We start from the raw sequence: 25217 nt of genomic DNA, 5'->3' as shown, positions 1-25217 counted from the left end.
CCCTATGTGGGGATGGGAGTGCCACTGCGGAACAGAAGACAAATAGTAAACAGAAATAAGGCTGGCCAAGAAAAAGCTTGCCACAGCCTGAGGCCACCAAGCTGGAGTGTCCCGAAGTCTTTTACTCTCTGTGCCATTTCCCAAGTGTCTCCTCTGAAGATGGGAATTCAAAAATGCAAAAAGACTGCCGGTAAGAAATTTATGGACAGCGTAAGTGGGAAAAGGCTTCTAAAATAGCACTGTGAAGAACAAACACCCTTGCCCAAATTCAAACTAGACTTGGAGACAAAGAGTACAGAGTACTCTGGGGTGCACACGATTACCCAAATGTTGCCTAGGTTTTAGTTTTAATTTTTGGTTTTGTTGTTGTTGTTATTGTATTTTTCATTTATTTGTTTTGTTTTGTTTAATTTGGTTGGTTGGTTGTTGGTTCTTTGAGGCAGGGTTTCCCTGTGTGGCCTTGGCTGTCCTGGAACTCATCCTGTTGACCAGGCTGTTGTTGAACTCAGAGATGCACCTGCCTCTGCCTCCCTAGTGCTGGTAATAAAGGTGTGAGCTACCACTACCTACCAGGCTTTGTTTTTGTTTTAAAGACAGACTCTTACTTTTTAAGTACAGCCATCTTGCCTTGGCTATACTGGAATTTTCTATAAAGACCAAGCTGGCCTCGAACTCACAGAGAGCCTCTTGCCTCTGCCTTCTCGGTGCTGGGGTTAAAAGTATGTGCCACCACACCAGATCTTCATTACTTTCTTATAGGTAACTTTTCTTCTCTTCCCCATTTAAGTTCACATCTCATAACAAAGACTTTCTTACTGGCCTTTTCCCACCCCAGTACCGTATTACTTATGGTCCCTCCAGACGCATGGACTTAGTCACGTACACAGGCTGCCTCTGATTTTTTTCCACCCTGAGCCAAACTTCTGGTTTGGGAAGAGAGACAAGCAGACATCAGCTGCCTCTCTGTCCTTAAGCATTAGCCTCCCTAAGGCACTTTTCCCTTGAAAGTGGACCATCCCACTTTATATACACAGTACTCCCCCGCCCATATTCACACCAGGTCCCAAGAGAGCATTGAATAGAGGTGGGGGCTTTGATGGCACCTATTTCTTTTAACTGAGCCCATGGTAACAAGTGATGGTAGATTGAGTGGCTTAAACAGTGGTATTTCCTGATCAGTTCTGAAGGCTAAAAATGGGCAGGGAGGATACCAGCAAAGTGAGATTGTCCCAGGACACTAACTATGATTGAAATGTACCCCTGCCATGAAAATTGTCCACCTTTGATACATATAGAATTTCTATGGCAATTTGATAGCATTGTTTAAGAACAACTGGGTCTTAACTCAGTCCTGCATAAGGATATCATTTACAAGGTGTAAAAGTAAGACAGGGCTTGGCGGTGGTGGCGCATGCCTTTAATCCCATCACTCGGGAGTCAGAAGCAGAGGCAGGCAGATTCCTGAATTCAAGGCCAGCCCGGTCTACAGAGTGAGTTCCAGGACAGCCAGGGCTATACAGACAAACCCTGTCTTGAAAAAAAAAATTCTTTGCCCACATTGACACCATATACAAGAAAAAAGAAATCTACCCCAAAGACCTATGTGTTAATCTTTACAATGAGGTACTGAGGGGGAGGTAACGCCATATGACAGTGATTAGAGGTGGTTCCTTTATGAGATTATTAGGATCAAGATCTTTGGTATGATTCGAATTAAATACTGGTGACTGTAAGAAGAGAGGAAGCAAACAGACAGACAGACACAGAAACAAGCACACTCCCAATCTAGTGTGGTGCTCTGTACCACATGGAAGCCATCGCCAGATGGAACCCCTTGACCCCATCCCCTATGGTACTTAAAACAAGCACCGCTAAAGTACTGCTAGGACCCTTCTCTGGGTTCCAGACTGCTAACTTCTTGTGTCTTCATAGTGGACCGACTCAGCCAGCTCTCTTGCCTCTTTGAAGGATACTAATCCCACCAGTGAGGTCAGAGCCCTTCTGAACGCACCAACCTCCCAAAGACCAGACCTCCTAAGCCCATCCCATATGGAATTCGTCTCAGCATAGGACTTTGGGGAGAACACGCTTTATCAGAAAATTCTGCAGTAGCCTGGGGAGCAATTCTAGACCTTGTCTGGGGAGAGGACAAGGGTGCCAAAGAAATAAGGAAAGGAACAAGAAAAGAGACAGACAGATGGCTCGGCTTGTTTAAACAAAAACAAAACAAACAAACAAAAACAAAAAACAAAAAACCTTTCCACTGAGCCTGATGACTTGATCCCAGGACACACAGAGGAGAAAGCTGATTCCCAGAAGTTGCCCTCTGATCTCCATTCAGGTTTCAGGGTGTCTGTGTGCACACACACATTCACACCTTACACGCACAATAAGAATAATAAATAAGAATAATAAACTATTTTTAAAAGAAAATAAAAGGCAGAATCGAAGTGCATGTCTTCAGTGTCACCATCTACTAAATGAGGTCGATTGCTCCGAAGGACTGTTACTGGGACTAACCTAAATAAAACATAAGAAATCAATCTGATACAATGCAAATTCAGGCACACATTCCCTATATAGTCCTATAATAAGGCGGCAATATATCTTTATTTGTCTGGGACAATCTCAGATTATCACAGCTAAGAGTATTCTGGTGAGGTGATGGAATGGCCTCATGCTGGATAAAAAACTGTCAGCTCTCTGGGCTTCTGTCTCCCACTTGACCACATTGCCACCTCTCATCCGGACTTTCTAGTTCATAGGCAAAGGAGGGGAGAATCTTTTTTTTTTCCTGGAACTCATTCTGTAGACCAGGCTGGCCTCGAACTCAGAAATCCACCTGCCTCTGCCTCCCGAGTGCTGGGATTAAAGGCGTGCACCACCACGCCCGGTGGGAAGAATCTATTTAACTATCATATTCATTTAGCATTACCAAGAAGCCCCTTGGTTAAAGTTTCACAACTCTTCCCTCAAAATACTGCAGCGATGAGCTGGAGAGACCCTGTTTCACAAGCATGAAGACCTGAGCTTGGATCTAGCACCCACATCAAAACTAGGCATGATGGAGTGTGTGTGTCTGCAATCTTAGCACTGGGGAGTCAGACACAGAAAGATCCCTGGGGCTACTGAGCCGAGTAGCTTCTACAAATTAGACTAATGAACTCAAGGTTCACCAAGAGATCAAAAAAAAAAAAAATAAGGTGGCAAAAGATTGAAAAAGACACAAAAGATTGACCGCTGGCCTCTATATACAGAGGCACCTACATAAACACAACTGCACATTATACTGAAGACACACATAACACAATGGTGTGGTTACCATTTATTGAATTCCTACCTGACTGTGTGCAATGAATGAGCTTTCCATTAAACTCGCTGTGTCCCAGTAAGGCAGGTCATTTTAGTTAAATACTCTTTATGACCCTTCATCAGTGTGGAACAACTGAGAAATAAAATACAGGAATAAGACTTTAAATTACACTGGTTATATTGTCAATATGTTGGATGGAAAGAAGCCACAATTTTGAGTTTGATTTACTCACTCCTCCTTTAGGGTTATTCAGATTCTAGTATAGTCCTTAAACTCCCTTAAAGTCCTTGATTCCCTTAAAGTCAACACTTAGCAGGCTACAAAGGAGATAGGAACTCCACAGGAAGACCAACAGAGTCAACTAACCTAGGCCCTTGGGTCTCTCGGAGACTGCACCACCAACCAAAGAGCATCTACATGGGCTAGACCTAGGCCTCCCTACACACATGTAGCAGATGTGCACTTTAGTGTCTGGATAAATGGTTCAATGGTTAAGAGCGCATACTGCTCTAGCAGAGGACCAGAGTTCTGGGCCCAACACCCAACAGCAGGTGGCTCACAACTGTAAGCACAGCTATAGAGGAGCTAACCCGCTGACTTCTGCGGCCCCAGCACTCAATACAAACATACCAATAGTCAATGACTAAGAGGGATAATTGGGGGCGGGGCTATCACACAGCCCAAGCTGGCTTGAAACTAAGTAATCCAGGATGACCTTGATTTTTTGAGGTTTTTGCCTCCAACCTCCCAAATTCAGAATAATAGTGATGTGGGAACTGAGCTATATGCATGCTAACCAAGTAGTCTACCAGCTGAGGCCCACCTTCAGCCAAACTCCTGGAATTTATCCCCAACGTTAGTTGACGCAAACTCATTTCAAACCTCTCAGTGCCTCTGAGAGACAACTCTACAGCCCAGGTGAATGTAAAGCGAAAGAAAGGGGCGCAGTAGTAAATTCTCAGCAAGCTGGGATGCTCTGCAGATCTGGGGTTGTGCTACAGCTGATTTCAGAGGTGGAGCCACCTGCAAATGTCTCTGGAAGAACGAAGAATGTACCCCCTTTTGCAAAACACTTATCACACCAGACTTGAGAGGAGAGGGCGACACTGATGTGTCAGCCAAAGCATGGGCTCCTGGGGGATGGGGAGTGGGGGACATGGTCGAAGTCACAAAACCTGGTGTCACTCAATCCATTCCTTGAATGAATAGAATGAATGAGTGAATGAATGAAAGGCTGTGTGCTACGAATCCCTAAGCCATGCACCAGTCGACCAATCAACGCCTTCACCTGCAGCTCCGCCTCCGAGGCCACACACCCCAACCACTGTCAGAGTTCCCTCAGACTGCTTGCAAACTCCGGAGTAGTGGATCAGAATCCTTTCTGAGTCTGCGCATGCTCTGCGGTGACTAGGGGGGACAAATTTAAAAGCGATTGGCTGGGGGGCAGACAAGCTCCGCCCATCCCGGCTCAGGACCAATCCACAGCCGAAGGCTCGCCTTTCCCAGCACCGCCCCGCCGCCCGCCGCGCCCTGGGGCGGAACCTATCGTCAATCAGGTTGAGAAAAGAGAAGGGAGGGGCGAACGGGAAGTGACGCATGAGCGCCAACGGAAGGCGGGCGGCCGGAGCTTGTTGCCCTGGGAACTGAGCTCTCGCCTACGTCAAACTTGCGTCATAGGTCGGTGGGTCTTGTATATTTTACGCATGCGCGGCCACATAGCAGAGCGCGGGAAGAACACTAATTTAGGCCAAAAATGGGTTCAGGGTCGCCTGTGAAAGCGGCCTGGATTGGGGGAAAAGGGTAAGGTGTCCAGCCTGGGGCCCAGAAGGTGGGATAGGCGTCTCTATGAAGATTCACGCTTTTTTTTTTCCTTTTGGGACAGGAGCCCCAGTAGCCCAGGCTGGCCTTGAACTCCCTAATTAGCTAAGGGTAACCTTGAACTCGTGATCCCCAGCTTCCACCAGCGTGCTGAGACCGCAGGCTTAGATTATTACACTTGGTTTATACCGTGCTGAGGGTCAAGCCCAGGACTCACAAACCAGTCCCTCTTATCCACAGAGCTACAGTTTCGTCCCTTCCTGAGTTTGTATTCAAAACTCATCTGTGCCAGAGCACGTCATTCCGGGTAACTTGAATGAATTCGTGTTCTTGGCCATTCATTCCTGTTTGGCTCAGGAAAAAAAAAAAAAAAGCCTATCATGCCTTTTTTTTTTTTTTTTTTTTTTTCTTATTTTTTGTAACCACACCTTAAAGCCGGGTGTGGTGGTACAAGCCTTTAATTCCAGCACTCTGGAGACAGAGGCAGATGATTCTCTGAGTTCAAGGCCAGTCCAGTTTACAGAGTGATTTCCAGTACAGTCAGAACGACACAGGAAACCCTGTCTGTCGCAGATAACAACAAAAAAAGCAAAACAAAAGCCCACCTTGATCATTGACCCACCTAAGGTCATTTAAAAAGAATAGTTTTTCATTCTCAAAGAGACTGTTAATTTTGGGAAATAACCTTGAACAATGTGTGCTTTCCAACTGTAATAAAATTGGTGTGAATTGTCGACAAAATAATTTTTCTCTTTTACCTAATTTTTCATTCTCTTGGTATAGCTGTCATGTTGTAGAAGCAATAGATTTTTTTTGAGTTAATACGAAATAACTTTCACACAAGAACTGCCAAATTATAGAATGTGTTAGTTCACCTAAGTACTATATTTGTGCTAGAGTATTCATACCGAAGCAGAGTGATCACTTGTAGAACCAGAAATCTTGTTTACAAAATTAATAATCCAATTTTTAAAATGGAATTTTACACTTCAGAGAAAAATATAAAAAGGTATAAGAAATAAAAATTCTTATCCAGGATTAGTGGGATCTGCAATTCCACATGTGACCACCAGGTGGCAGAAGGTGCTAGCAGCGATGCTAGGAAAACAAGACATCTGGGTTGAATTAGGAGCTAATTGCCTCAAATTGTCTCTGAAACCCAGGGTTTTGTCAGTTTGTTGGGGAGCCTGGGTCAGGGAGTTCTGGACGCATTCCGAGTAGACAAGCCGGGGAGGAACTCATAACAGATTTAACTGAATTGGCAGTGATCTTGAATAGTGATTTAAGAATTCAGGTTATACTGGACATGGCGGTACAGGCTTTAATCCAGAATTGTGGAGGCAGACACTTGCCAGTCTCTGTGAATACAAGGTTAACCTGGACTACATAATCCCTTATCACAAAAAGAAATAGATTCAAGTTTTTAATTACATTATATTATATTGTATATCAAATGTCATATATATTAATTATATATTACATTTATAACATATATAATTAATATAATTGGAAATATATGCTGTATATTTGTGAAGTTATTGCCTTATGATTAGAATGTTGGCTTGTATACTCCCTATCCTAAATATTACAACATTAAATTAAATTTTTTAGTTCTTAAATTTTTACTTATTTATTCATGTGTATACCTGGGTGTGTCTGCGGTATCTTTAACCTCAGCACTTAAGAAGCCGACACAGGCAGATTGTTTTGAGTCTGGGGACTGTCGGGGCTGCAAAAAGAAGCCGTGTCTCAGAAACCAGGAAAAAAGACAGGAAAGCAGGCAGGGGCCACTTGAGGAGCATACCTGTAACCCCAGTTCTCAAAACTGCAGGAGGAGGACCTCAAATCCAAAGCCAGTGTAGGGTGCATGGCCACATAGCATGGTTCTGACTCAAAGAGAAATGGCGGACAGGTGCTAGGAAAATAGCTCTGTGGTTAAAATACTTGGAGTTACTTCCCTGAGATACCATGTGATGCATTATAGATGGCCAGCCTATAATGCCAGTCCCAAAAGCAAAGACGGGATTCCTTGAGAAAGCTGCCTAGGAAGATTAGGGCTGGGCTGTGGACTTTAGTGAGGGACCCTGCTTCAATAAAACAGTCAGAAGAGGATCAAGGAAGGTTTGCAGCATCAACCTCAGGCCTCCAATGCACAGGTAGGGATGTGTAACACACACCCCCACAGATACATATATACATGTGCCCAGTCACATGCAAAGACATGCATACCACATGTCTGCACATGCATGCCACACATGGAGACACGTGAAAAAAGGCAACATATCTCCATGAAGGGACTGGAGAGATGGTTCCGTTGATCCAGTCTTTCCCCTATGAGCATAAAGAACTAAGTTAGGTCCCCAGGACTCACATGAAAAGCAGTCGTGGCTATGTGCACTGGAGAAGTCAAAATGGAAGGAGCCAGGGTCTGGCTGGCCAGCTGGTCTAGCCAAAAGAGTAAACTGACCAAATCAGCTCAGTCAGTCAACAGGTTCTCCAGGGAAGGAGCGAGGATTAAAAAGAGAAAAGACAATTAGACAACAATGAGGCATGAGCCCAGCCTGTTCTGAGGCTGACGCAGGCTTATTTTTTTCCCAGTCTGCTTTTATACCATTTTAAGTACATGCAAATAATAAGGTCAGTTCTAAGTTAAGGAACAAATAAGACAATAAAAAAAAAGTCCTGGGATCAATGTTTCTAGGGACTTATCAGGATGCCCACGATATCTGAGTCTATTTCCCTGTCCTAGTCCAAAGTCAAATTCCTGCCAAGTTTCTAGAAGCAGCCCCCAAAGCTCTCCACAGTAAACCCCTGGTCTCAAAATACAAGCTGACAAATTCTGGACACACAGACACATAAACACACATAGACATACACACAGATATACACACACATAAAACACACACAGAGACACACACAGACACACACCTGACAGGACATGTCACACACATCTTAAAACTTCCCAGCTCAGCAGGTAAATGTGTTCGCTGCCAAGCCAGAAGACCTGAGTTCAATCCCCAGGACCCACATGGTAAGAGAACTAACTTCTATAAATGTCCTCTGAGGACCACAGAGGAGCCCATACACCTATTAACATATAAACAAAATGTAATTGAAGCCTCTTTTTCCTTCACTAGTTCTGGGGTCTGAGGCTGAACTTGATGGTGGATGCTGGCTGAGCACACAGGAGGCCCCTGGGCTCTTTCCCAGAACCACAAAACAAACCAAAAAACACCTTCACAGTTCAGTGCTGAGGGAATGGTATACTGAGAGAGGCTTTGGACAGACTGTAATGATATCTGCTATACCTCTCAACCAGCTTTTTTTTTTTTTTTAACATCCCCTCACTGCTCTTCCTGGTTATCCCCTTCCACAATCCTTTCCCCATTCCCCCTCCCCTTCTCCTCTGAGTGTTCCCCAAGAGCCTCCCACACTGGCACTTGAAGGCTCTGGGAGGCTAGGGGCTTCCTGTCCCACTGAGGCCAGACAAGGCAGCCCAGCTAGAAGAACTTAGCTCATAGACAAGCAATAGTTTTTGAAATAGCCTTCTGCTCCAGCTGTTTGGGACCCGCATGAAGACCAAATGTGTGGGGAGGCCTAGGTCCATCCTGTGTATGTTCTTTGGCTGGTGGTGCAGTCTCTGAGAGCTCCAAGGGTCCAGGTTAGTTGACTCTGTTGGTCTTCCTGTGGATTTCCTACCCCCTTCAGGGTGGGCAATCCTTCCTCCTAATTCTTCCATAAGGGTCCCTAAGCTCCACCCACTGTTTGGCTATGGATGTCTTAGTCAGCTGCTGGGTGGAGGAGCCTATCAGAGGAGGAAAACTTGCCCCTGTCTGTAAACATATCAGAACATCATTAATAGCATTAGGGACTATTAGTGTAAGACCCATAGGATGGGTCTTACATTGGGCCAGTTATTGGTTAGCCATTCCCTCAATCTCTGCTCCATTTTTGTGCCTGCATTTCTTGTAGACAGGATGAATTCTGGGCTGAAAGTTTTGTGGATGGGTTGGTGTCTCTATTGCTCCATTGGGGTTCCTGCCTGGCTGCATGGGATGGCCTCTTCGGGTTCCACATCCCCAATGCTATGAGTCACAGCTAAGTTCACCCCCATCAACTCTTGGGTCTTATCCCAGGTCTTGTCCTGGAGATGCCCCCCCCCACTTCTCACTCCTATCAGTTATGAATTCCCACTCATTTTTATGGCCATCCAGCCAAACACAAAAGAATATACCTTCTTCTTAGCGCCTCAAGGATCCTTCTCCAAAATTGATCCACTAACTCTTGTCACTGGCTTCAGCCCCGTTAGTCTTATTTCACACGGGTTTAGAAAGAATTCCATTCTCAGTCTTATCAGAAGCCCCCCCCCTCCTTTCCTGCCTCAGGAAAAATCAACCTTTAATATCTCTTTTTGTTATTTTTCATCAACTGACCCTCCCCATGCACCGTTCTAATTTGATTTTTGTTGCTATGCTAAACGCCATGACCAACAGCACCCTGGTAGGCAAGGGCTTATTCCGGCTTCCCTGTTCCCATCTATCCTTGAGGGAAGCCAGGAATTTGGAGCAGGAACTGAAGCAGAGAACATAATGGTTTGTGCTCAGGCTCACATTCATCTGGCTTTGTTACGCAGCCTCGGCCCACTGGCCTGTGCTGGTGCTCCCCACTGTGGGGTGGGTCCTCCTACATCAACTAGCAAACCAAGAAAATGCCTGCGCAGACATGCCCACGGCCATCCTGATGGAGGCAGTTCCTCACCTACGACTTCTATGGTGTATGGAGATGAGAAACACAATGACCTGTTACACCCTCCTGCTCACTCTTCTTGGGAATCCAAACGCCCAGAGTTTGGAATTCACTTGGATCTCTTCCCCTGACGCAATCCTCCGGAAGAAGGTATCCTTGCTCTTTGGAGATGTGCCAGAATGTTTCTTTAACAATATAAAATCCAAAGCTAGGTAACTCTCTACCTTCTTCTGTATACTAAAATTGAACATACTGACCTTGACAAGTGTTGGCAAAAATATGGAGAAACTGGGCTTTGGAACATAAACTACTACAAAAAGTTTAGAATAAAATTCAGAAAGCCGGGCGCACGCCTTTAATCCCAGCACTTGGGAGGCAGAGGCAGGTGGATTTCTGAGTTCGAGGCCAGCCTGGTCTACAGAGTGAGTTCCAGGACAGCCCGGGCTAACAGAAAAACCCTGTCTCGGGAAAAAAAAAAAAAAAAAAAAAAAAAAAAGAACCTCAGCAAAAATTTCCACCCCTACCCCCCACCACCACATATATACCTACACTAATTCCCTCTTGGGTGTTATTAAGAAGGAAAAAAATGTGGGTAAACGTCTACAGTAACTTCAGTCATAACGGCCACCCACCGGGGGAAAAAAAGCAAAAACAAATGTTCAACAGGAAGATGGGACTACTACCCAGCAAGAAAAAAGAACAAGTCACAGACATGTTCAGTGATGTAGAGGAATCTCAGATGTCTCTTGAAGGCAGTCTGACATAGAAGAGATGACAAGTACGTTGGTCTGGGGCTCTAGAGAAGACAGCTCTAATCTACAGTGACAGGCAGGGCAGGTGTGCCCTGGGCCCAGGTTGAAAGGGCACTGGAAAGGAAAATAGACAATTGATGGGGGTGGGGAGGCTAATAGGAATGTCCATATCTTTATTTCGATGTTTATACTGATATATATATTTGTCCAGCATCACTGTGAACTTAAGATGAGCGCATTTTGTTACATGAAATAACGTGTTCTGGCTGGGTATGGTGGACCACACCTGGATTCCCATGTTGCAGAGCTGGATGGAGCCTTGGGATCCTGAGTTCAAGACCAGCCTGGGCCGCATACCAACAAGTGATGTATTCAGGGAGTTACTGTGGTCAAGCCCTTGGCCATCTTGTTCAGACCTTCAGTGTGAACTCAGGTACCACAAACAAAGCTTACACAGGGTCATCAATTCCTGTCTGTCTGTTCCTGTAAGCAGATATCCCTGCCATCACTCCAACAACCACTACAGCTAGGCGTGAGATGGCTGCCCACCCACCATCTCCCACTCACAAGTTAAAGGATGAGAGCTCACACCTGTGACCCCAGAAATGGAGAGAACTCCAGTCTGCAACTGGGGAAAATAACTCAGTCAAGAAAGTATTTCTGTACACACTTAGAAACCTGAGTTGGAGCCCCAGAACCATGGGCAGATGTGATACCAGAACTAGGAAGACAGAGGCAAGAGGATCTTTGAGCTTGCTAGCTAGCTGGGTAGGCTGACTTCAGACCTTGTCTCAAAAATCAGGAGTAGACAAATGGAGGGAAGCAGCTGAGGTTGACCCAGCAGGTTGAACACACAAGTCCAAAAACAACCCAGTCCAAAAAAGACTTCTACCAAGCAGTCACCAACACGACCCCATTCCTGCCACCACCACTGAAAGAAGACATTTGTCGAGAGATCCCAGTGCAGCACCATATACTTTTATTTTCCTGTATTCAGTCTTTCTTTCCATTTGTTTGTTTTTGAGACAGATTCCCTAAAATCACCCAGGTGGGTCTCAAACTCCCGTGCTAAGGTGATCATCCGCCCTTAACCTCCTGAGCATCGGGGCTCCAAGCAGCAGCACCACCACACCCAGCTGGTAAGATTCGTTTCAGAATGTGTCATGTCTGAGGTTTCTCCACAGGAACTGTAAAGATAATTGATTAAGAAAAACATTCTAGCTAAGTATGGCTTTGGTCTATAATCTCTGCCCTAAAGAGGCAGAAGGATTCCCAATAATTCATGGTCAGCCTAGGCTACACAGTGAGACCCTAGCTTCTAAAAACTAACTAACTAATTAAATAAACAAACAAACCAACTAACTAACTAACTAACAAGCTTTATTTTAAAAGCAACATTTTAACTTTTAGAATCTGTGGACACAGGACATTTTAGTTGTATTCTGATGATGGTGTTCCAGAGATCTTATATATAGCACAGTCAGGTTTCAAACTCTGTTTATTTGGGGGGGGGGGCTGTTCTTTTGTTTTTTAAGACAGGGTTTCTCTGTGTAGCCCTGGCTGTCCTGGAACTCCCTATGTAGACAAGGTTGGCCTTGAACCGAGAGATGCCTCTGCCTCTCTGCCTATGCCTCTCTGCCTCTCTCTGCCTCCTAAGTGCTGGACTAAAGGCGTGTACCACCACCCAACCAGGCTTTAAACTCTTTATGTGACTGAAGATGACCTAGAATGTCTGATCTTCCTGCTTCTACCTCTAAAGCCTTCATTTACTTTGAAATTTAATATTTGTTTTTATTTTGTGTATGTGTTCATGACTGAGTACACATGTGTGTGGGGTGTTTAGGTAAAAGTGAGAGGTCAATATTGTGTGTTCATGGCTTTATTTCTTTTTTGTTCTGTTTTGGTTCTGTTGTTTTGAGACAAAGTCTTGCTACATAGCTGTGGTGGTTTGAATGAAAATAGCCCACAGAGGCACATGTGTTTGAATGTTTAGTCACCACTGAGTGTAACTATTTGAAAAGGATTAGAAGAATTAAGAGATATAACCTTGCCAGGTGGTGGTGGTGGTGGTGGTAGTGGTGGTCGTTCATGCCTTCAATCCCAACACTTGGGTGGCAGAGGCAGGTAGATCTCTGATGATTTGAAGCCTGCCTGGTCTACAGAGGGACCACCAAATTTATATAAAGGAACCCTTGCTACATCGGGCTTTATGGAGAGAACCTTTAGCCACTAGGCCATTTTGCCAGGCCTCCTGTTTGGGGTTGTGAGTCTGGGTGTCATACAACTCCTTATGTATCTGAAAAGGACCTCGAATTGACCCACCTTCCCCTACTGTCCTGGAAGACCGCAGGCAGACACCACCACACTCACGTGTTTTCGGTGGACTGAGACAACGTACCGGAAATTCTCAAAGGTAACATTTTCATGTTTAATTCATCGTTTATAAATGCTGTAATCTTTAGAGACTGTTGAAGATAAAAACATATCTTACTTGACAGAACACATATTTTTAAAGAATTTCTTACAAGTCTGATTGTCAGTGATGTCAAACCAACCTTCAAGCACTGGCTCTTCAGTCTTGGTTAGAGTGACACAGGGGTGGAGAAGAAGGGCCTTGTGGGTATTTTACATGTATGTGCATGCACAGAATTACAAATTACATTTTAAATAAGTGAATAATTTTTAGACTAATACAAGGGTATTTTTTGAGACAAGATCTTAAGTCCTGGCATCCATTACATAGACAATCAAGATCCATCTGCCTCTGTCTTCTCGGTTCTGGGATTAAAGGCAGGTGTGTGCCCTCATGTCTGGAAATATAGACGTTTTGTGTATTTGTAATATTCTGATCCGTAGTCTTTAAAGTTTTAGTTAATTTATTTATTTTGTTTATATGTGTGTAGGTTTGCACGTGCCATGGTGGCAGTTATGTGGAGAACAAAGGACAACTTGTGGGACTTAGTTCTCCTGCCACTCAGTGGTGTCTGGGAATCAGAATTCTGTCCTCAGGCTTGGTGTCAAACACCTAGACATGCGGAGCCATCTGGCAGGTCTGTGATGGTTAGTTTTGATTGACAGCTTGATTAGTTGTTAGAGGTTAGGGAAGCTCACCTCTGAGCGTGTGTGTGTGTGTGTGTGTGTGTGTGTGTGTGTGTGTGACCAGATTTTAGATCTGCCCCTTCCTGATACCATTCTCTGTTTCCTGGCCACCATAAGGTGAAAAACTCAATGCCACCACATGCTCTCGGGGCCATGGTGGTCACTTTTAGCAGGGGAAGGGACAATCCAACAAGGAGGCAAACCTTCTGGAGATGTAAACTGAAATAAGTTCTCTTTCAAACTGTTTCAGGTTATGTGTCACAAAGACAACATGTCTTGGCAGACATATACACACAGGAAATTGTCCCAGGACGAAAGACAAATAGTTCCATTGATTGCAAACAAGTTACAGACCAAGGCCCAGGTACGGAGAATCTCAGAGCATCCGAGGGGCTGAGAGAAGTTCATACAGCAAGAGAAAGCTTGTCCTCAACAATTCACATCTGACCTGGTGGACAAGAAGCCAGCTTTATATGGAGGGAACTTCCCGTATGAGGAAGCAAAGATGCAAGAGACTGGCTTAGTGGCTGCCTTGGTATTTCCCCAATGACAACCAAAGGTAGGCATGGACAGTCAGTACAGGGCCATGTTGGCCTAGGGGCGGGGGTGCAGGGATATAGGGAGGGAGGGAGAAGTCACAAGAGGTACCTGTGGGGCAGGGGAGATAGTCTGTGGGTAAAGAGTCTGCAAGCTTGAAGAACTGAGTTCCAGCCCCAGGACCCGCATAAAAGCCAGTTGTGACAGTTTACACCTGTAGCACTGGCACTGGAGAGGAATCCACAGGCAGGTCTCTGGAATTCTGTCAGCCAGCCTCCGTGAGCCAGTGAGCTTCAAGTTCAAAAAAAGGCCGTTTCAAAGAATAAAGTGGCCGGGCGGTGATGGCGCACGCCTTTAATTCCAGCACTTGGGAGGCAGAGGCAGGTGGATTTCTGAGTTCGAGGCCAGCCTGGTCTACAAAGTGAGTGCCAGGACAGCCAGGGCTACACAGAGAAACCCTGTCTCGAAACAAAACAAAACAAAAATAATAATAAAAATAAATAAAGTGGAGAGCAAAAGAAGACACCTGATGTCAACCTATGATTGATACATTCTCACGCACACACGTGCATGTGTGCCCACACACCCATACACCATAGTCGTGCACCATGCATAAATAAGTAAATATACAAACAAACAAACAAACAAATAAATAGGCAAAGTATAAGTCTAACTCCCAGATGTACCTGCTCCTGGTTAGAGAGCTCAGAGTCTCTGGAGCTCACGGTAAATATCTGAGCCATGTGGGTCCCACCGTCCTTGCCACAAACTCTCAGCTCTGTCACTATCCAGAAGAGTCACAGATGCCAGAGACAGGTGCCCACCCCTTATTCACAAAAGTAAGAGCATCTTAGTTCTTTTTTTTTTTTTCAAGACAGGGTTTCTCGGCGAAGTCCTAGCTGTCTTGAAATTCACTCTGTAGACTATAGTCTCTTGAACTCAGAAATCTATCTACCTCTGCCTCTCAAGTGCTGGGATTTTAAAGGCATGTAACACAAATCTCAGATTAGAAAAAATAGAAGCCAAAGCCTGGTAGTCCTTCTGCTCACAGGATAAAACAACAACAACAAAACCACACAAAATGGACTTAAACCTTTGTGAAGCTAGGCACATAGTGCAGGCTAGTGTTCTCAGTTACTCCGGAGGCTGGAGGGATCAGCTGAGCCCAGGAAGTCAACACCAGCCCCAGCAACATAGCAAGACCTTGTCTCAAGTATAATGTCCACCCTGCCTTAACTAGGGATTCTGTTGCTGTGCTTAAGCACCACGACCAAAAACAACTTGGAGAGGAAAGGGCTTAACCTCACTTCCATTTCCACACCACAGTCTATCATCGAAAGGAGTCAGGGAAGAAGCTGGAGTCAGGAGTGGAAGCAGAAGCTGTGGTGGAGTACTGCTCACTGGCTTGTTCTTCATAGCTTGCTCTGCCTATTTTTCTTATAAGATCACCAGCCCACGGTGAGCTGGGCCCTAGTGTATCTATCAATCATCAATCAAGAAAAATGCGCCACAGGCTAGCCCTTGGGCTAATCTGTTTGGGGCATTTTCTCAGCTGAGGTGCCCTCTTCCCAAATGAGTGGGCAGCCCAGTGTTTAGGTTAAAGGGTCTCAGTAACTGCATCCTCCCAGATCTTTCTTTCCTAGCTGCAGGGACTTCACTCTCCTGAGCCAGTTGACTTTCATTTGGTTACCATGACAACTACAGTGACCAAAAGCAACTTAGGGGAGGCAAGGGTTTATTTCAGTTTTACAGTCCACTCCAGAGGGATGTCAGGAACTCAAACAGGAACTGGAAGCAGAAAGCATGGAGGAACACAGCTCATCGGCTCCCTTGCAGATGCAGGCTTAGCTAGCCTTCTTATGTAACTCGGGCATACCTGTCCAGGGAAAGGTGTTTTGCACAGTGGGGTAGGTCTTTCTATATTGATTATCAAATAATTCCCCATATTCATGCCCATAGTCAATCTGTTCTGGAAACTCCTTCATTGAAATTCTCTTCTCTGGGGACTACAAGCCGTGTTAAGCTGACAATTAAAGCTAAAGAAGTTACCATCAACTGTGAATTCAGCTTATGTTCAATGCATGAATTAGGGAGGATTGAAGGCAAGTGATCTGCAACCCCTTCAGCATGGGAGCCCCAGAAGAAAAGACACTCTGTGGGCCATCAGGGGCCTTACCTGACAGTTCAAAGTCTCTCCAATGTGGTCAGAAGCCAGGCTACCCCACAAGCCTTGTGGCTACCATCCCTCCTGCAATAGTCACTGTGGCCAACTTGCTTTCAACAGACACTCCCTCTGATGACTGGAGATAACTCGAGGACCTGTTTTGCTGGGCCATGCTGCCACTGAAGTCATCTCTAGGTACCGATGAAGCATTCATTCAGAAAACCAGCCTCTAGATCCGCCCATTTTGGTTGGAGTGCAAAGCTGCAAAAGCACAGCTGTTCCCGTAGGTATTTATTTGGGAGCACACTCTTACATGCACTCAGTTATAGCTGAAAGTAAAGATTGGACGGTGCATCAGTACAGAGCTCTGCCCCTGAAGGTACCTGCCTGCCTTGCTTACTCACTACTACACACACACACACACACGGAGGGAGGGGCTTATAGCCAAACACTGCCTTCAAGAGTATGGAGGAAGCCGGGGCGGTGGTAGCGCATGCCTTTAATCCCAGCACTTGGGAGGCAGAGGCAGGTGGATTTCTGAGTTCGAGGCCAGCCTGGGCTACAAGAGTGGTCTACAGAGTTCCAGGATAGCCAGGTCTACACAGAGAAACCCTGTCTCGAAAAAACAAACAACAACAACAACAACAAAAAACCAAAAAAAAACAAAGAGTGTGGAGGAATAGGAGCAAGAAGGAGATGGGGAAATCCTCAGAAGCACTAGGGGAGCTGCTGCCTGGAGGTAAGGCAGCTGTTTTGCCCTTGGCCTGGACCCAAGGAGCCAACCGCTCCCATCCAAGGAGCCAACCGCTCCCATCCAAGGAGCCAACTGCTCCCATCCAAGGCTCTACTTAGTTGCTATCCCTTACTGGGCCCATTGCAGTCACCACCCGATGCTAGCATCTTCTAGCAAGGTAGGTAACCAGGTTCCTTCCTCCCTCCTCACTGCAGTCTGTCACATATGCTGCTCTTGGTGACATAAATTGGCTTGTCAGAGGCTCCCAGGTGTAACCAGATCACAGGTGAGTGATTTGGAGGTCAGAAACTAATGGGCACACACTTCTTGGAAGTTGAGAAGGCTGAGCTCTTTCTAGGCTCTTCACAATGCAGGGAGGTTAACCCCTGTGATGGTTAAGACCGTCACGCTAGCCAGGTGTGGTGGCGTACGCCTTTAATCCCAGCACTCGGGAGGCAGAGGTGAGCGGATTTCTGAGTTCGAGACCAGCTTGGTCTACAAAGTGAGTTCCAGGACAGCCAGGGCTATACAGAGAAACCCTGTCTCAAAAAACAAAAGAACAAAAAAACAAAACAAAACAAAAAAGTCTATGGCCTATAGCTTAGGCAGGAAATAGGGGTGAGATATCTGGTAAAGAGAAAGGATTCTGGGAGAACCAGGTGGGAGATTCACCAGAAAGATGTGACGAGATGGACACATGGTACCTGAGCACAGGTAGTCAGTCCCATGGCAAAATGTGGCTATAATAAATGGGATATTTTAAGTTATATCTAGCCAGAGAGGAGCCTAGCTATATGGCCAAGGTATTTGTGTGTGTGTGTTGAGTCTGAGTCTTATTTAGTCTTACTTCTGGGAGCATGGGGCTAGGAGGAAGAATCAAGGTTTTTTTGTTTTGTTTTTTAAGACGTATTTATTTATTATATGTAAGTACACTGTAGCTGTCTTCAGACGCACCAGAAGAGAGCATCAGATCTCATTATGGGTGGTTGTGAGCCACCATGTGGTTGCTGGGATTTGAACTTCGGACCTTCGGAAGAGCAGTCGGGTGCTCTTACCCACTGAGCCATCCCACCAGCCCCAAGAATCAAGGTTTAACTTCTCCATGTGTCTGTAACCTAGTAGACTGGGTTAATCAGGTGAGAAGATCTCACTCTAACCTGCCAGATTAAGGACAAAGCCAGCTGAATGCTATGTTTTCTGGTTGCTGACACAATATAACCAGCTACTTGAAGATCCTATGTTGGGACTTTCTGTCATGACTGACTATACCCTGGTGCTGAGTCAAAATCATCCTGTCCTTCCCTAAGGTGGTCAGCTATTTTGTCATAGCAACATAAGTAATCTTCAGTGCTTCTGCTGGTTTAGCTCAGCTTTCTCTGACATGGTGGGCATTTGCCATTTCCAGCCTGAATATCACCTTTGCTCCTTTCCCAACTTCCCAAGTGTCTGCAGCATCTACACCCGACTCAATTCCCTCATCCCTGCTCTTTGGGAATTCTCATTTCTCGGAACTCTCTAGACATCTTCCTGATTCCATCTCCTCCCGTCCTGAATCCAAACCCACTCAAAACAAACTGTACAAAAATAATCAGTTAAAGAGACAAGCCAAAAACAAACAAAACAAAACAAAAATCCGTGAGGGCCAATTGCACAGCATTTCTTGAGTTTTCTGGCCATGTTCTGTGCTTGCTGCTGGAGGTTCGGGTCTCAGCATTTAGAGACTCTTGGCCTCTTGAGTATTAAAAGGTACCGGGTGGTGATAGGGTCAATGTCACATGCCTTTTAATCCCAGCCTTCAGGAGACAGAGGCAGGTGGATCTCTGTGAGTTCAACACCTGCCTGGTCGAGAGCTAGTTCCAGGACAGCCAAGGCTATGTGAAGAAACCGTCTTAGAAAACAAACAACAAAACAAACAACAAAAAAAGAAAGTTTGGGTGATTCACTATTTTGACAGATTACAACTTTTCTACCTTACATGCCCTCCAATAATGTTTGATTTTTAACTGCATGCACACCCAGTTGCAACTAGGCAATAAGATGGTAAAAGGGGTTTTCCTAAGAGTTCACTTTAAGGACAGTTTGCTTTATTATGCGTGCACTCCAAACTAGTTCTGGCTGGCCTCCTTCTCCTTTCATTACTAGAATACAACCAAATGAATCTAAGTTTATACCAACTAAGTGGAGGAGAAACATTCCAGTGTTCAGAGTGGTGTGTGTCTGTGTGCCAATCCTCCCACACATGATGGGAGGGTGTGTCATAGGCTGTTAGTGGCATTGTTAAGAAGTGTGCACAGCCCAAGCCTAGTGGCATCCTAGCTTCCTAAACAGTCCTATGCTTGTCTGCCTCACTTGGGTGAAAGGAAGCATGTGACAGACAGGAAAAACTCATCTTGTCCTAACCGCTTTCCTTTGCTGCAGATCTGAAAACAAACATCACTTCCCAGAGGCCAGCTTACCACACAGTTATGACACTTCCCACTGGAAACGGTATTCTTTCCCAGGACATCTGGGTGAACATAAGACTTATTGAGACAGGCAGCTAGCTTGCTCACCAACTGTGCCTTTGTGCCTGACACTAACACTGGATATAAGTTCTACATCTATGGTCTCAAACCTGGGATACAAAGTATTCAGGAAAAAAACCCATCTGACTGGACATGTAGAAATCTCTCATCATTATTCCCTAACAGTCCAGCAGCTACTCATATGGCATTCACGAAGCACTTAATCAAGAATACCGAGAGATGGGTATTGTAGGAGAATGTGCCTAGGCACTATGCAGTTGTCGTCTTTTGTATTTAAAAGACTTTTCAGTGCCGGGCGTGGTGGCGCGCGCCTTTAATCCCAGCACTCGGGAGGCAGAGGCAGGCGGATTTCTGAGTTCGAGGCCAGCCTGGTCTACAAAGTGAGTTCCAGGACAGCCAGGGCTATACAGAGAAACCCTGTCTCGAAAAACCAAAAAAAAAAAAAAAAAAAAAAAGACTTTTCAGTAGTCGGTTGGGAGGCAGAGGCAGGTGGATTTCTGAGTTCGAGGCCAGCCTGGTCTACAAAGTGAGTTCCAGGACAGCCAGGGCCATACAAAGAAACCCTGTCTCAAAAAACCAAAAAAAAAAAAAAAAGACTTTTCAGCATGTACAATTTCAGTATGTGTGGGGATCTTAGAACCAATCCCCCAATAGATACTGAGGGACAGTTGTATCTTATGTTTATTGGACTAGGATATAATACGGTAATGACGACACTAAAACCAAACATGATCCAATCTATAAAACCCTGCCGATTTAGTTCCTCCAACTATATTTAGTGCCAACAAAAACTCCTAGTTTTTGTTCTCTTCAGACCACATCAACTTTACGTTCCCAAGTTTACTCCACAGCTCATCTAAGCAAAATTCCACGGTCTCACGGTTTCATCTGCCATGGAGTCCCACTTTCTAATATTCTTGGACGCTGCGCTCCAGACCACTACTTGATAGGATGTTTCTAATAGTCTTCATTCTACCTTGTCCCTGCGTTCTCTTCCTTAAGACATGGCCCATCTTCTTCAACAAGTGTGTGGCCAGGCTGGCTAGAACTCTTGGTGATCCTTTTGGCTTTGTGGTGGGATTACAGAAGACTCAAGGACCATTCAGTTCACCTGTCTGCTTAGCAGGCTAATCCCCATACGCCTCAAGAAAGACATCGGTAGTGGCCGCCTTTCCTCCCTATTCCTCTGGCCAAACTGTTGCAATGGTTCGTTTGACTCCCTCCAGAACAGGACCTCTTAAAACATCTCTCCAGCTTTTGAAAGGACAAATCTGTGCAGCTCAGGACTGCCCGAGCAAGCACTCGGACGCCTGAGAGCGCTTCTTCCGGGAGACTGCCTTGGCGTTTCTGAAAGGGATTTTCCCGGGCGCCGGCTCCCAGGCTTTCGGGCTACCGCGCTCCACAGCGTCTGCGCAGGCGCGGCCGCGCGAAGCATCACGGGCCGCCCCGGACGGACGCGGAAGATGGCGGACGCGGCCGTGGGGAAGGAAAAGTGCGGGGACCAGCGGCTCGTGTCATTGCCCCTGTCCCGCATCCGAGTCATCATGAAGAGCTCTCCCGAGGTGTCGAGCATCAACCAGGAGGCGCTGGTGCTCACGGCCAAGGCCACGGTGAGCGGCCGGCGGGGCGACGAGAGGGGCGGGCGCGGGCACCAACCGCCCCTCAGGCTTCGCACACACACGCCTTGGCCTTTGGCTGCCCTGCGGGGGCCGCGCGGCGTCTCTTCCTCTTGCGCCTGCGTGCTACACACCTCCCCTTCCCCTCCCGCGGGCTCAGCTCCGCCCACTGCGCCGCTTTCGCTCTGCAGGATCGCCTCGCTCCCAGCGTCCTCTGCGCCCCGCCTCCCGCGTCACTCCCCGCTGGGCCTCGCGCACGCGTAGTTAAGGGTTCGGCTGCGTGCGCGAGTTGAGGCGGGTCTATGTTGTGCGGGAGGTCGGGCTGCCTTTGACGTCCCTCAGAAAGATGCGGGAAGGTTCTCCAAGCTTCCAGGACGGCTTGCGAGGCTGTCTAGGGCTCTTCAGCCTTGAGGACTCTGGAGGTAGTCAGGGTTTACGCAGACATCCGCTGTCACAAGTTAAATTATAACCGCATAGTCCCCTCCCAACACACATCGCTTTGTCTTATTTTGTTCTATATTTCCAGCCATCTCTCAGTATGTTTTCCCTATCCTGAAGCTCTGTAAACCACCAGAATTACCTCAAAACTCGAAAGAGATCTTCTTGTCTCAGCCTACCAAGTGCTGCTGGGGTTTAAGGCTTGTGCCACCACGCCCTGCCACCTTGGTCTTGGCCCTTCTGAGTACAGCGATTAAAATTTCCTGACCCCACTCCTGGTTTAAAGTTTGGTTTCGATAGTGGTAGGCCGGGAACCTTATTGTTCTGAGACCCAGCCATGACTACTGGCTCTACCTTCTTTTCCAGCCTCTGCTCCTAGAACTTCATTCAGTGCGTGGCATTTTTTAACAATATTTTGGACTAGGGACAAAGGTACAAATCTTGTGACTGCAATAGAGTCAACCTTAAGTAGATCCTGATAAAATAACAATAGTTCCCCAGTATCTTTGAATTGGTCCTCCAAAGCCAAATACAAATCTTAGGATAACAAGCCCCTTTTAGACAGTGGTGTATATTTACATGTAAACTATACATGTCTCATTAAATCATCTTAAGATCATGGTGGTCGCTGGGCAGTGGTGACGCATGCCTTTGATCCCAGCACTTGGCAAACAGAGGCAGGCGGATTTCTGAGTTTGAGGCCAGCCTGGTCTACAGAGCGAGTTCCAGGAAAGCCAGGGCTACACAGAGAAACCCTGTCTCAAAAAAACAAACAAACAAAAAAGTAGAACCTATTAAAAAAAAAAAGAAAAAGATCATGGTGGTCTTCCTCTTATTTCTGTGTGGTGCTAGGATTCACATTTTTTGTAAGATTCATTCTAGTGTTAAGGACCTAATCATTATGCAGACAGTTCTCTGATCACGTACTAGCTGAGATAATACTGAACCCTGGGGAAGGTTCAGTTTTTATTTCTGAGCATTGGGCTGCACCTAAAAGGTATTTGGGCAAAATGAGATGTCATTTTTCAGTCTGAGGTTTTTGATTTTTATTATAGTCATGAGAAAACAAGGGATTGAAGTAGACACAGACACGTGGTACCTTATGTTTGTAATATAGTCCTTTGCAAGCCAGATGTAATTTGGTTGGCTGGTTTTCATTTTTTAAGACATGGTTTCTCTGTGTAGATCTGGGTGTCCTGGAACTCTGTAGACCAGGTTAGCCTTTAACTCAGATAGGTCTGCCTCTGCCTCCCAAGTGCTGGGATTAAAGGCGTGCGCCACCACTGCCTGGCTTTTTATTCCATTTTGTGTAGGCTGGTAACACTCCACCCACCCCACCCCACCCTCCCTTTTAGACAGCAGCTCATTTAGCCCAGACTGGCCTTGAACTTGATATATAGCCATAGCTGCCCTTGCTTTCCTGTGCCTCCTACCTCCACCTGAGCGTTGATATGATAGGTATGTATCATAGCACTCCCTGAAACCACTTGTAAATATTTTTGATAGCCCTGTAATAAATATTTATGTTATACACCTAAGCTCAGCTGGGAACTGCCTGCTGCTTCCTTTCTGGTCTTATGTTTCTGTCTCTTGTAAACTGATTTCCTGTCATTTGAATCGAGGAACCAAGATAAGCTGAAGTCTTAATGGAGTGTTAAGCTTATAAAATGTGCGGTGGGTTTTTGACTGAACCCTCTCGTTTGATTTTCTTTGTGTTGGTTTAGGAGCTCTTTGTTCAGTACCTAGCCACCTGTTCCTACAGACACGGAAGTGGCAAAGCCAAGAAAGCACTGACGTACAGCGACTTAGCCAGCACTGCAGAGGATTCAGAGACACTTCAGTTTCTCGCAGGTATTTAACCTTTGGGACATTCTGTTAAAAAACAAAAACAAACAAACCTTGTAGTGTGAGGTCTTCTTCCCTTTGTTCTGCTTGGTGCCTCAGTTTACCCTGATCTGGCACAGGGAGGTGTTACTAGCCTTCTCCATTTGAGCCCACCAAGAAGCCAACAGTATGTAGGTGCTTCCCTGGCCAAGCCGACTCACTCAGAGCTGTGTGCTTGTCCTGTACCCCTACCCCCCCAAGACAGAGCATGGGTGCAGCCATAGAGCAGGCTCTGGCTAGAAAGAGCTTCATTCTAGCCCAGGGGCCAGCTCAGCCTCCCTCAGCTAGCTTGGACAGTGCTGCTCACAAAACGTGTTTACCAGCTGTGGAATGTGAACAATTTTGTAAGCATGCGCCAGGAAACTGCCTGTTTTTGTGACTCTTCACCTAGAAGCATACCTGGATTTCATCTGCTTTAGAAGGTGTTCTAGAGTTAAAAGTGGAAATGATACATTTTGAAACTTGAATCATTGTAGTCATAGTTCACCATAACCAATTATTGACAATGTTTTCCACTTTTAAGATATATTACCAAAGAAGATTTTAGCTAGTAAGTACCTGAAAATGCTCAAAGAGAAGAGGGAAGAGGAGGAGGACGATGAGGACAATGGAAGCGACCTTGGTGAAGCCCTGGCTTAGACCAGCAAGAAGAGCTCTCATCCTGTCCTGTGAGCAAGGACAGACTAACAGCTGTGAAGTGAAGGGCACTGCAACTTTGTCTCAGACTTGGAACTTGTTCATTCCCTCTTGCAGTGGAAAGGACTGGACAGCAGCAGCCTCCCCTACAGGCCCTTCAGCCATCTCCTCTCTCCCACTAGGAGAATCCTGGGCAGATGGCACTGCTCTGGCTTTGGGCACATTAGCACATACCACTGAACTTCACATTGAACTTGCAGGGCAGACCTGGGAAGCTCCCCGGCAGCTGTGTAGTCACGTGGACACACTGTTCTCACAGACCGCGTGCATACTGTGCTACCTTTGATGTTCGCTTTCTTAAAAAATGGACTATGCAGTTTTATTGTACAGGAATTTGCTTTCCTCTTTCCATTAAAGGTCTGTATTGTACAGTAATATGCTTTATTGAAGTGGTTTTAGGTTCTTTGTGAAATTTCATAGTGAGCTTTTCTGGCTTGAGCTGTGATTCGGGTAGAATATGTGCTTAGCACATACACCCCGGGCACATACACCATTCTTAGCACCAAAGCAAACAGTAGCAACAAGTAAGTAGCTGTCCCATTTCCAGAGAAGAGCCCCAGCTCATCCATCCATCATATGCAACTGAAGCAGCTGTCTTCAGTGTCAGAGCTTAAGTAGCTGTGATGAAACACCATGACCAAAAGGCAAGTTGGGGAGAAAAGGGTTGACTCAATTTACACTTCCACATCGATGTTCATCACCAAAGGAAGTCAGGACAGGAACTCACACAGGGCAGGAACCTGGAGACAGGAGCTGGTGCACAGGCCATGTGTGTATGTGTGTGGGTGCTCCTTACTGGCTTGCTCAGTCTGCCTTCTTATAGAACCCAGGACCACCAACCAAGGGATGACTCCACCCACAATGGGCTTGGCCCTCTTCCATTGATCACTGAGAAA

At 45.9% G+C, this 25217-nt stretch overlaps 1 protein-coding gene across 1 annotated transcript; it reads left to right on the top strand.

Annotated features, from left to right (window-relative positions):
* Positions 1 to 21106: 21106 nt before the first annotated feature.
* Chrac1 (chromatin accessibility complex subunit 1) lies at positions 21107 to 24696 on the top strand. The gene is made up of 3 exons (XM_021183675.3): positions 21107 to 21297; positions 23466 to 23592; positions 24149 to 24696. The coding sequence occupies exons 1-3, from the start codon at positions 21151 to 21153 to the stop codon at positions 24262 to 24264; spliced, it is 390 nt and encodes a 129-aa protein (XP_021039334.1). The 5' UTR covers positions 21107 to 21150; the 3' UTR covers positions 24265 to 24696.
* Positions 24697 to 25217: the final 521 nt, after the last annotated feature.

This window comes from Mus caroli, unplaced genomic scaffold (assembly GCF_978045245.1).
Source record: "Mus caroli unplaced genomic scaffold, Mus_caroli_1 scaffold_16, whole genome shotgun sequence".
In the NCBI taxonomy this organism is placed as follows: domain Eukaryota; kingdom Metazoa; phylum Chordata; class Mammalia; order Rodentia; family Muridae; genus Mus; species Mus caroli.
Note: the sequence above shows the minus strand (reverse complement) of the source record. Positions and strands in the feature narration are given on the sequence as shown.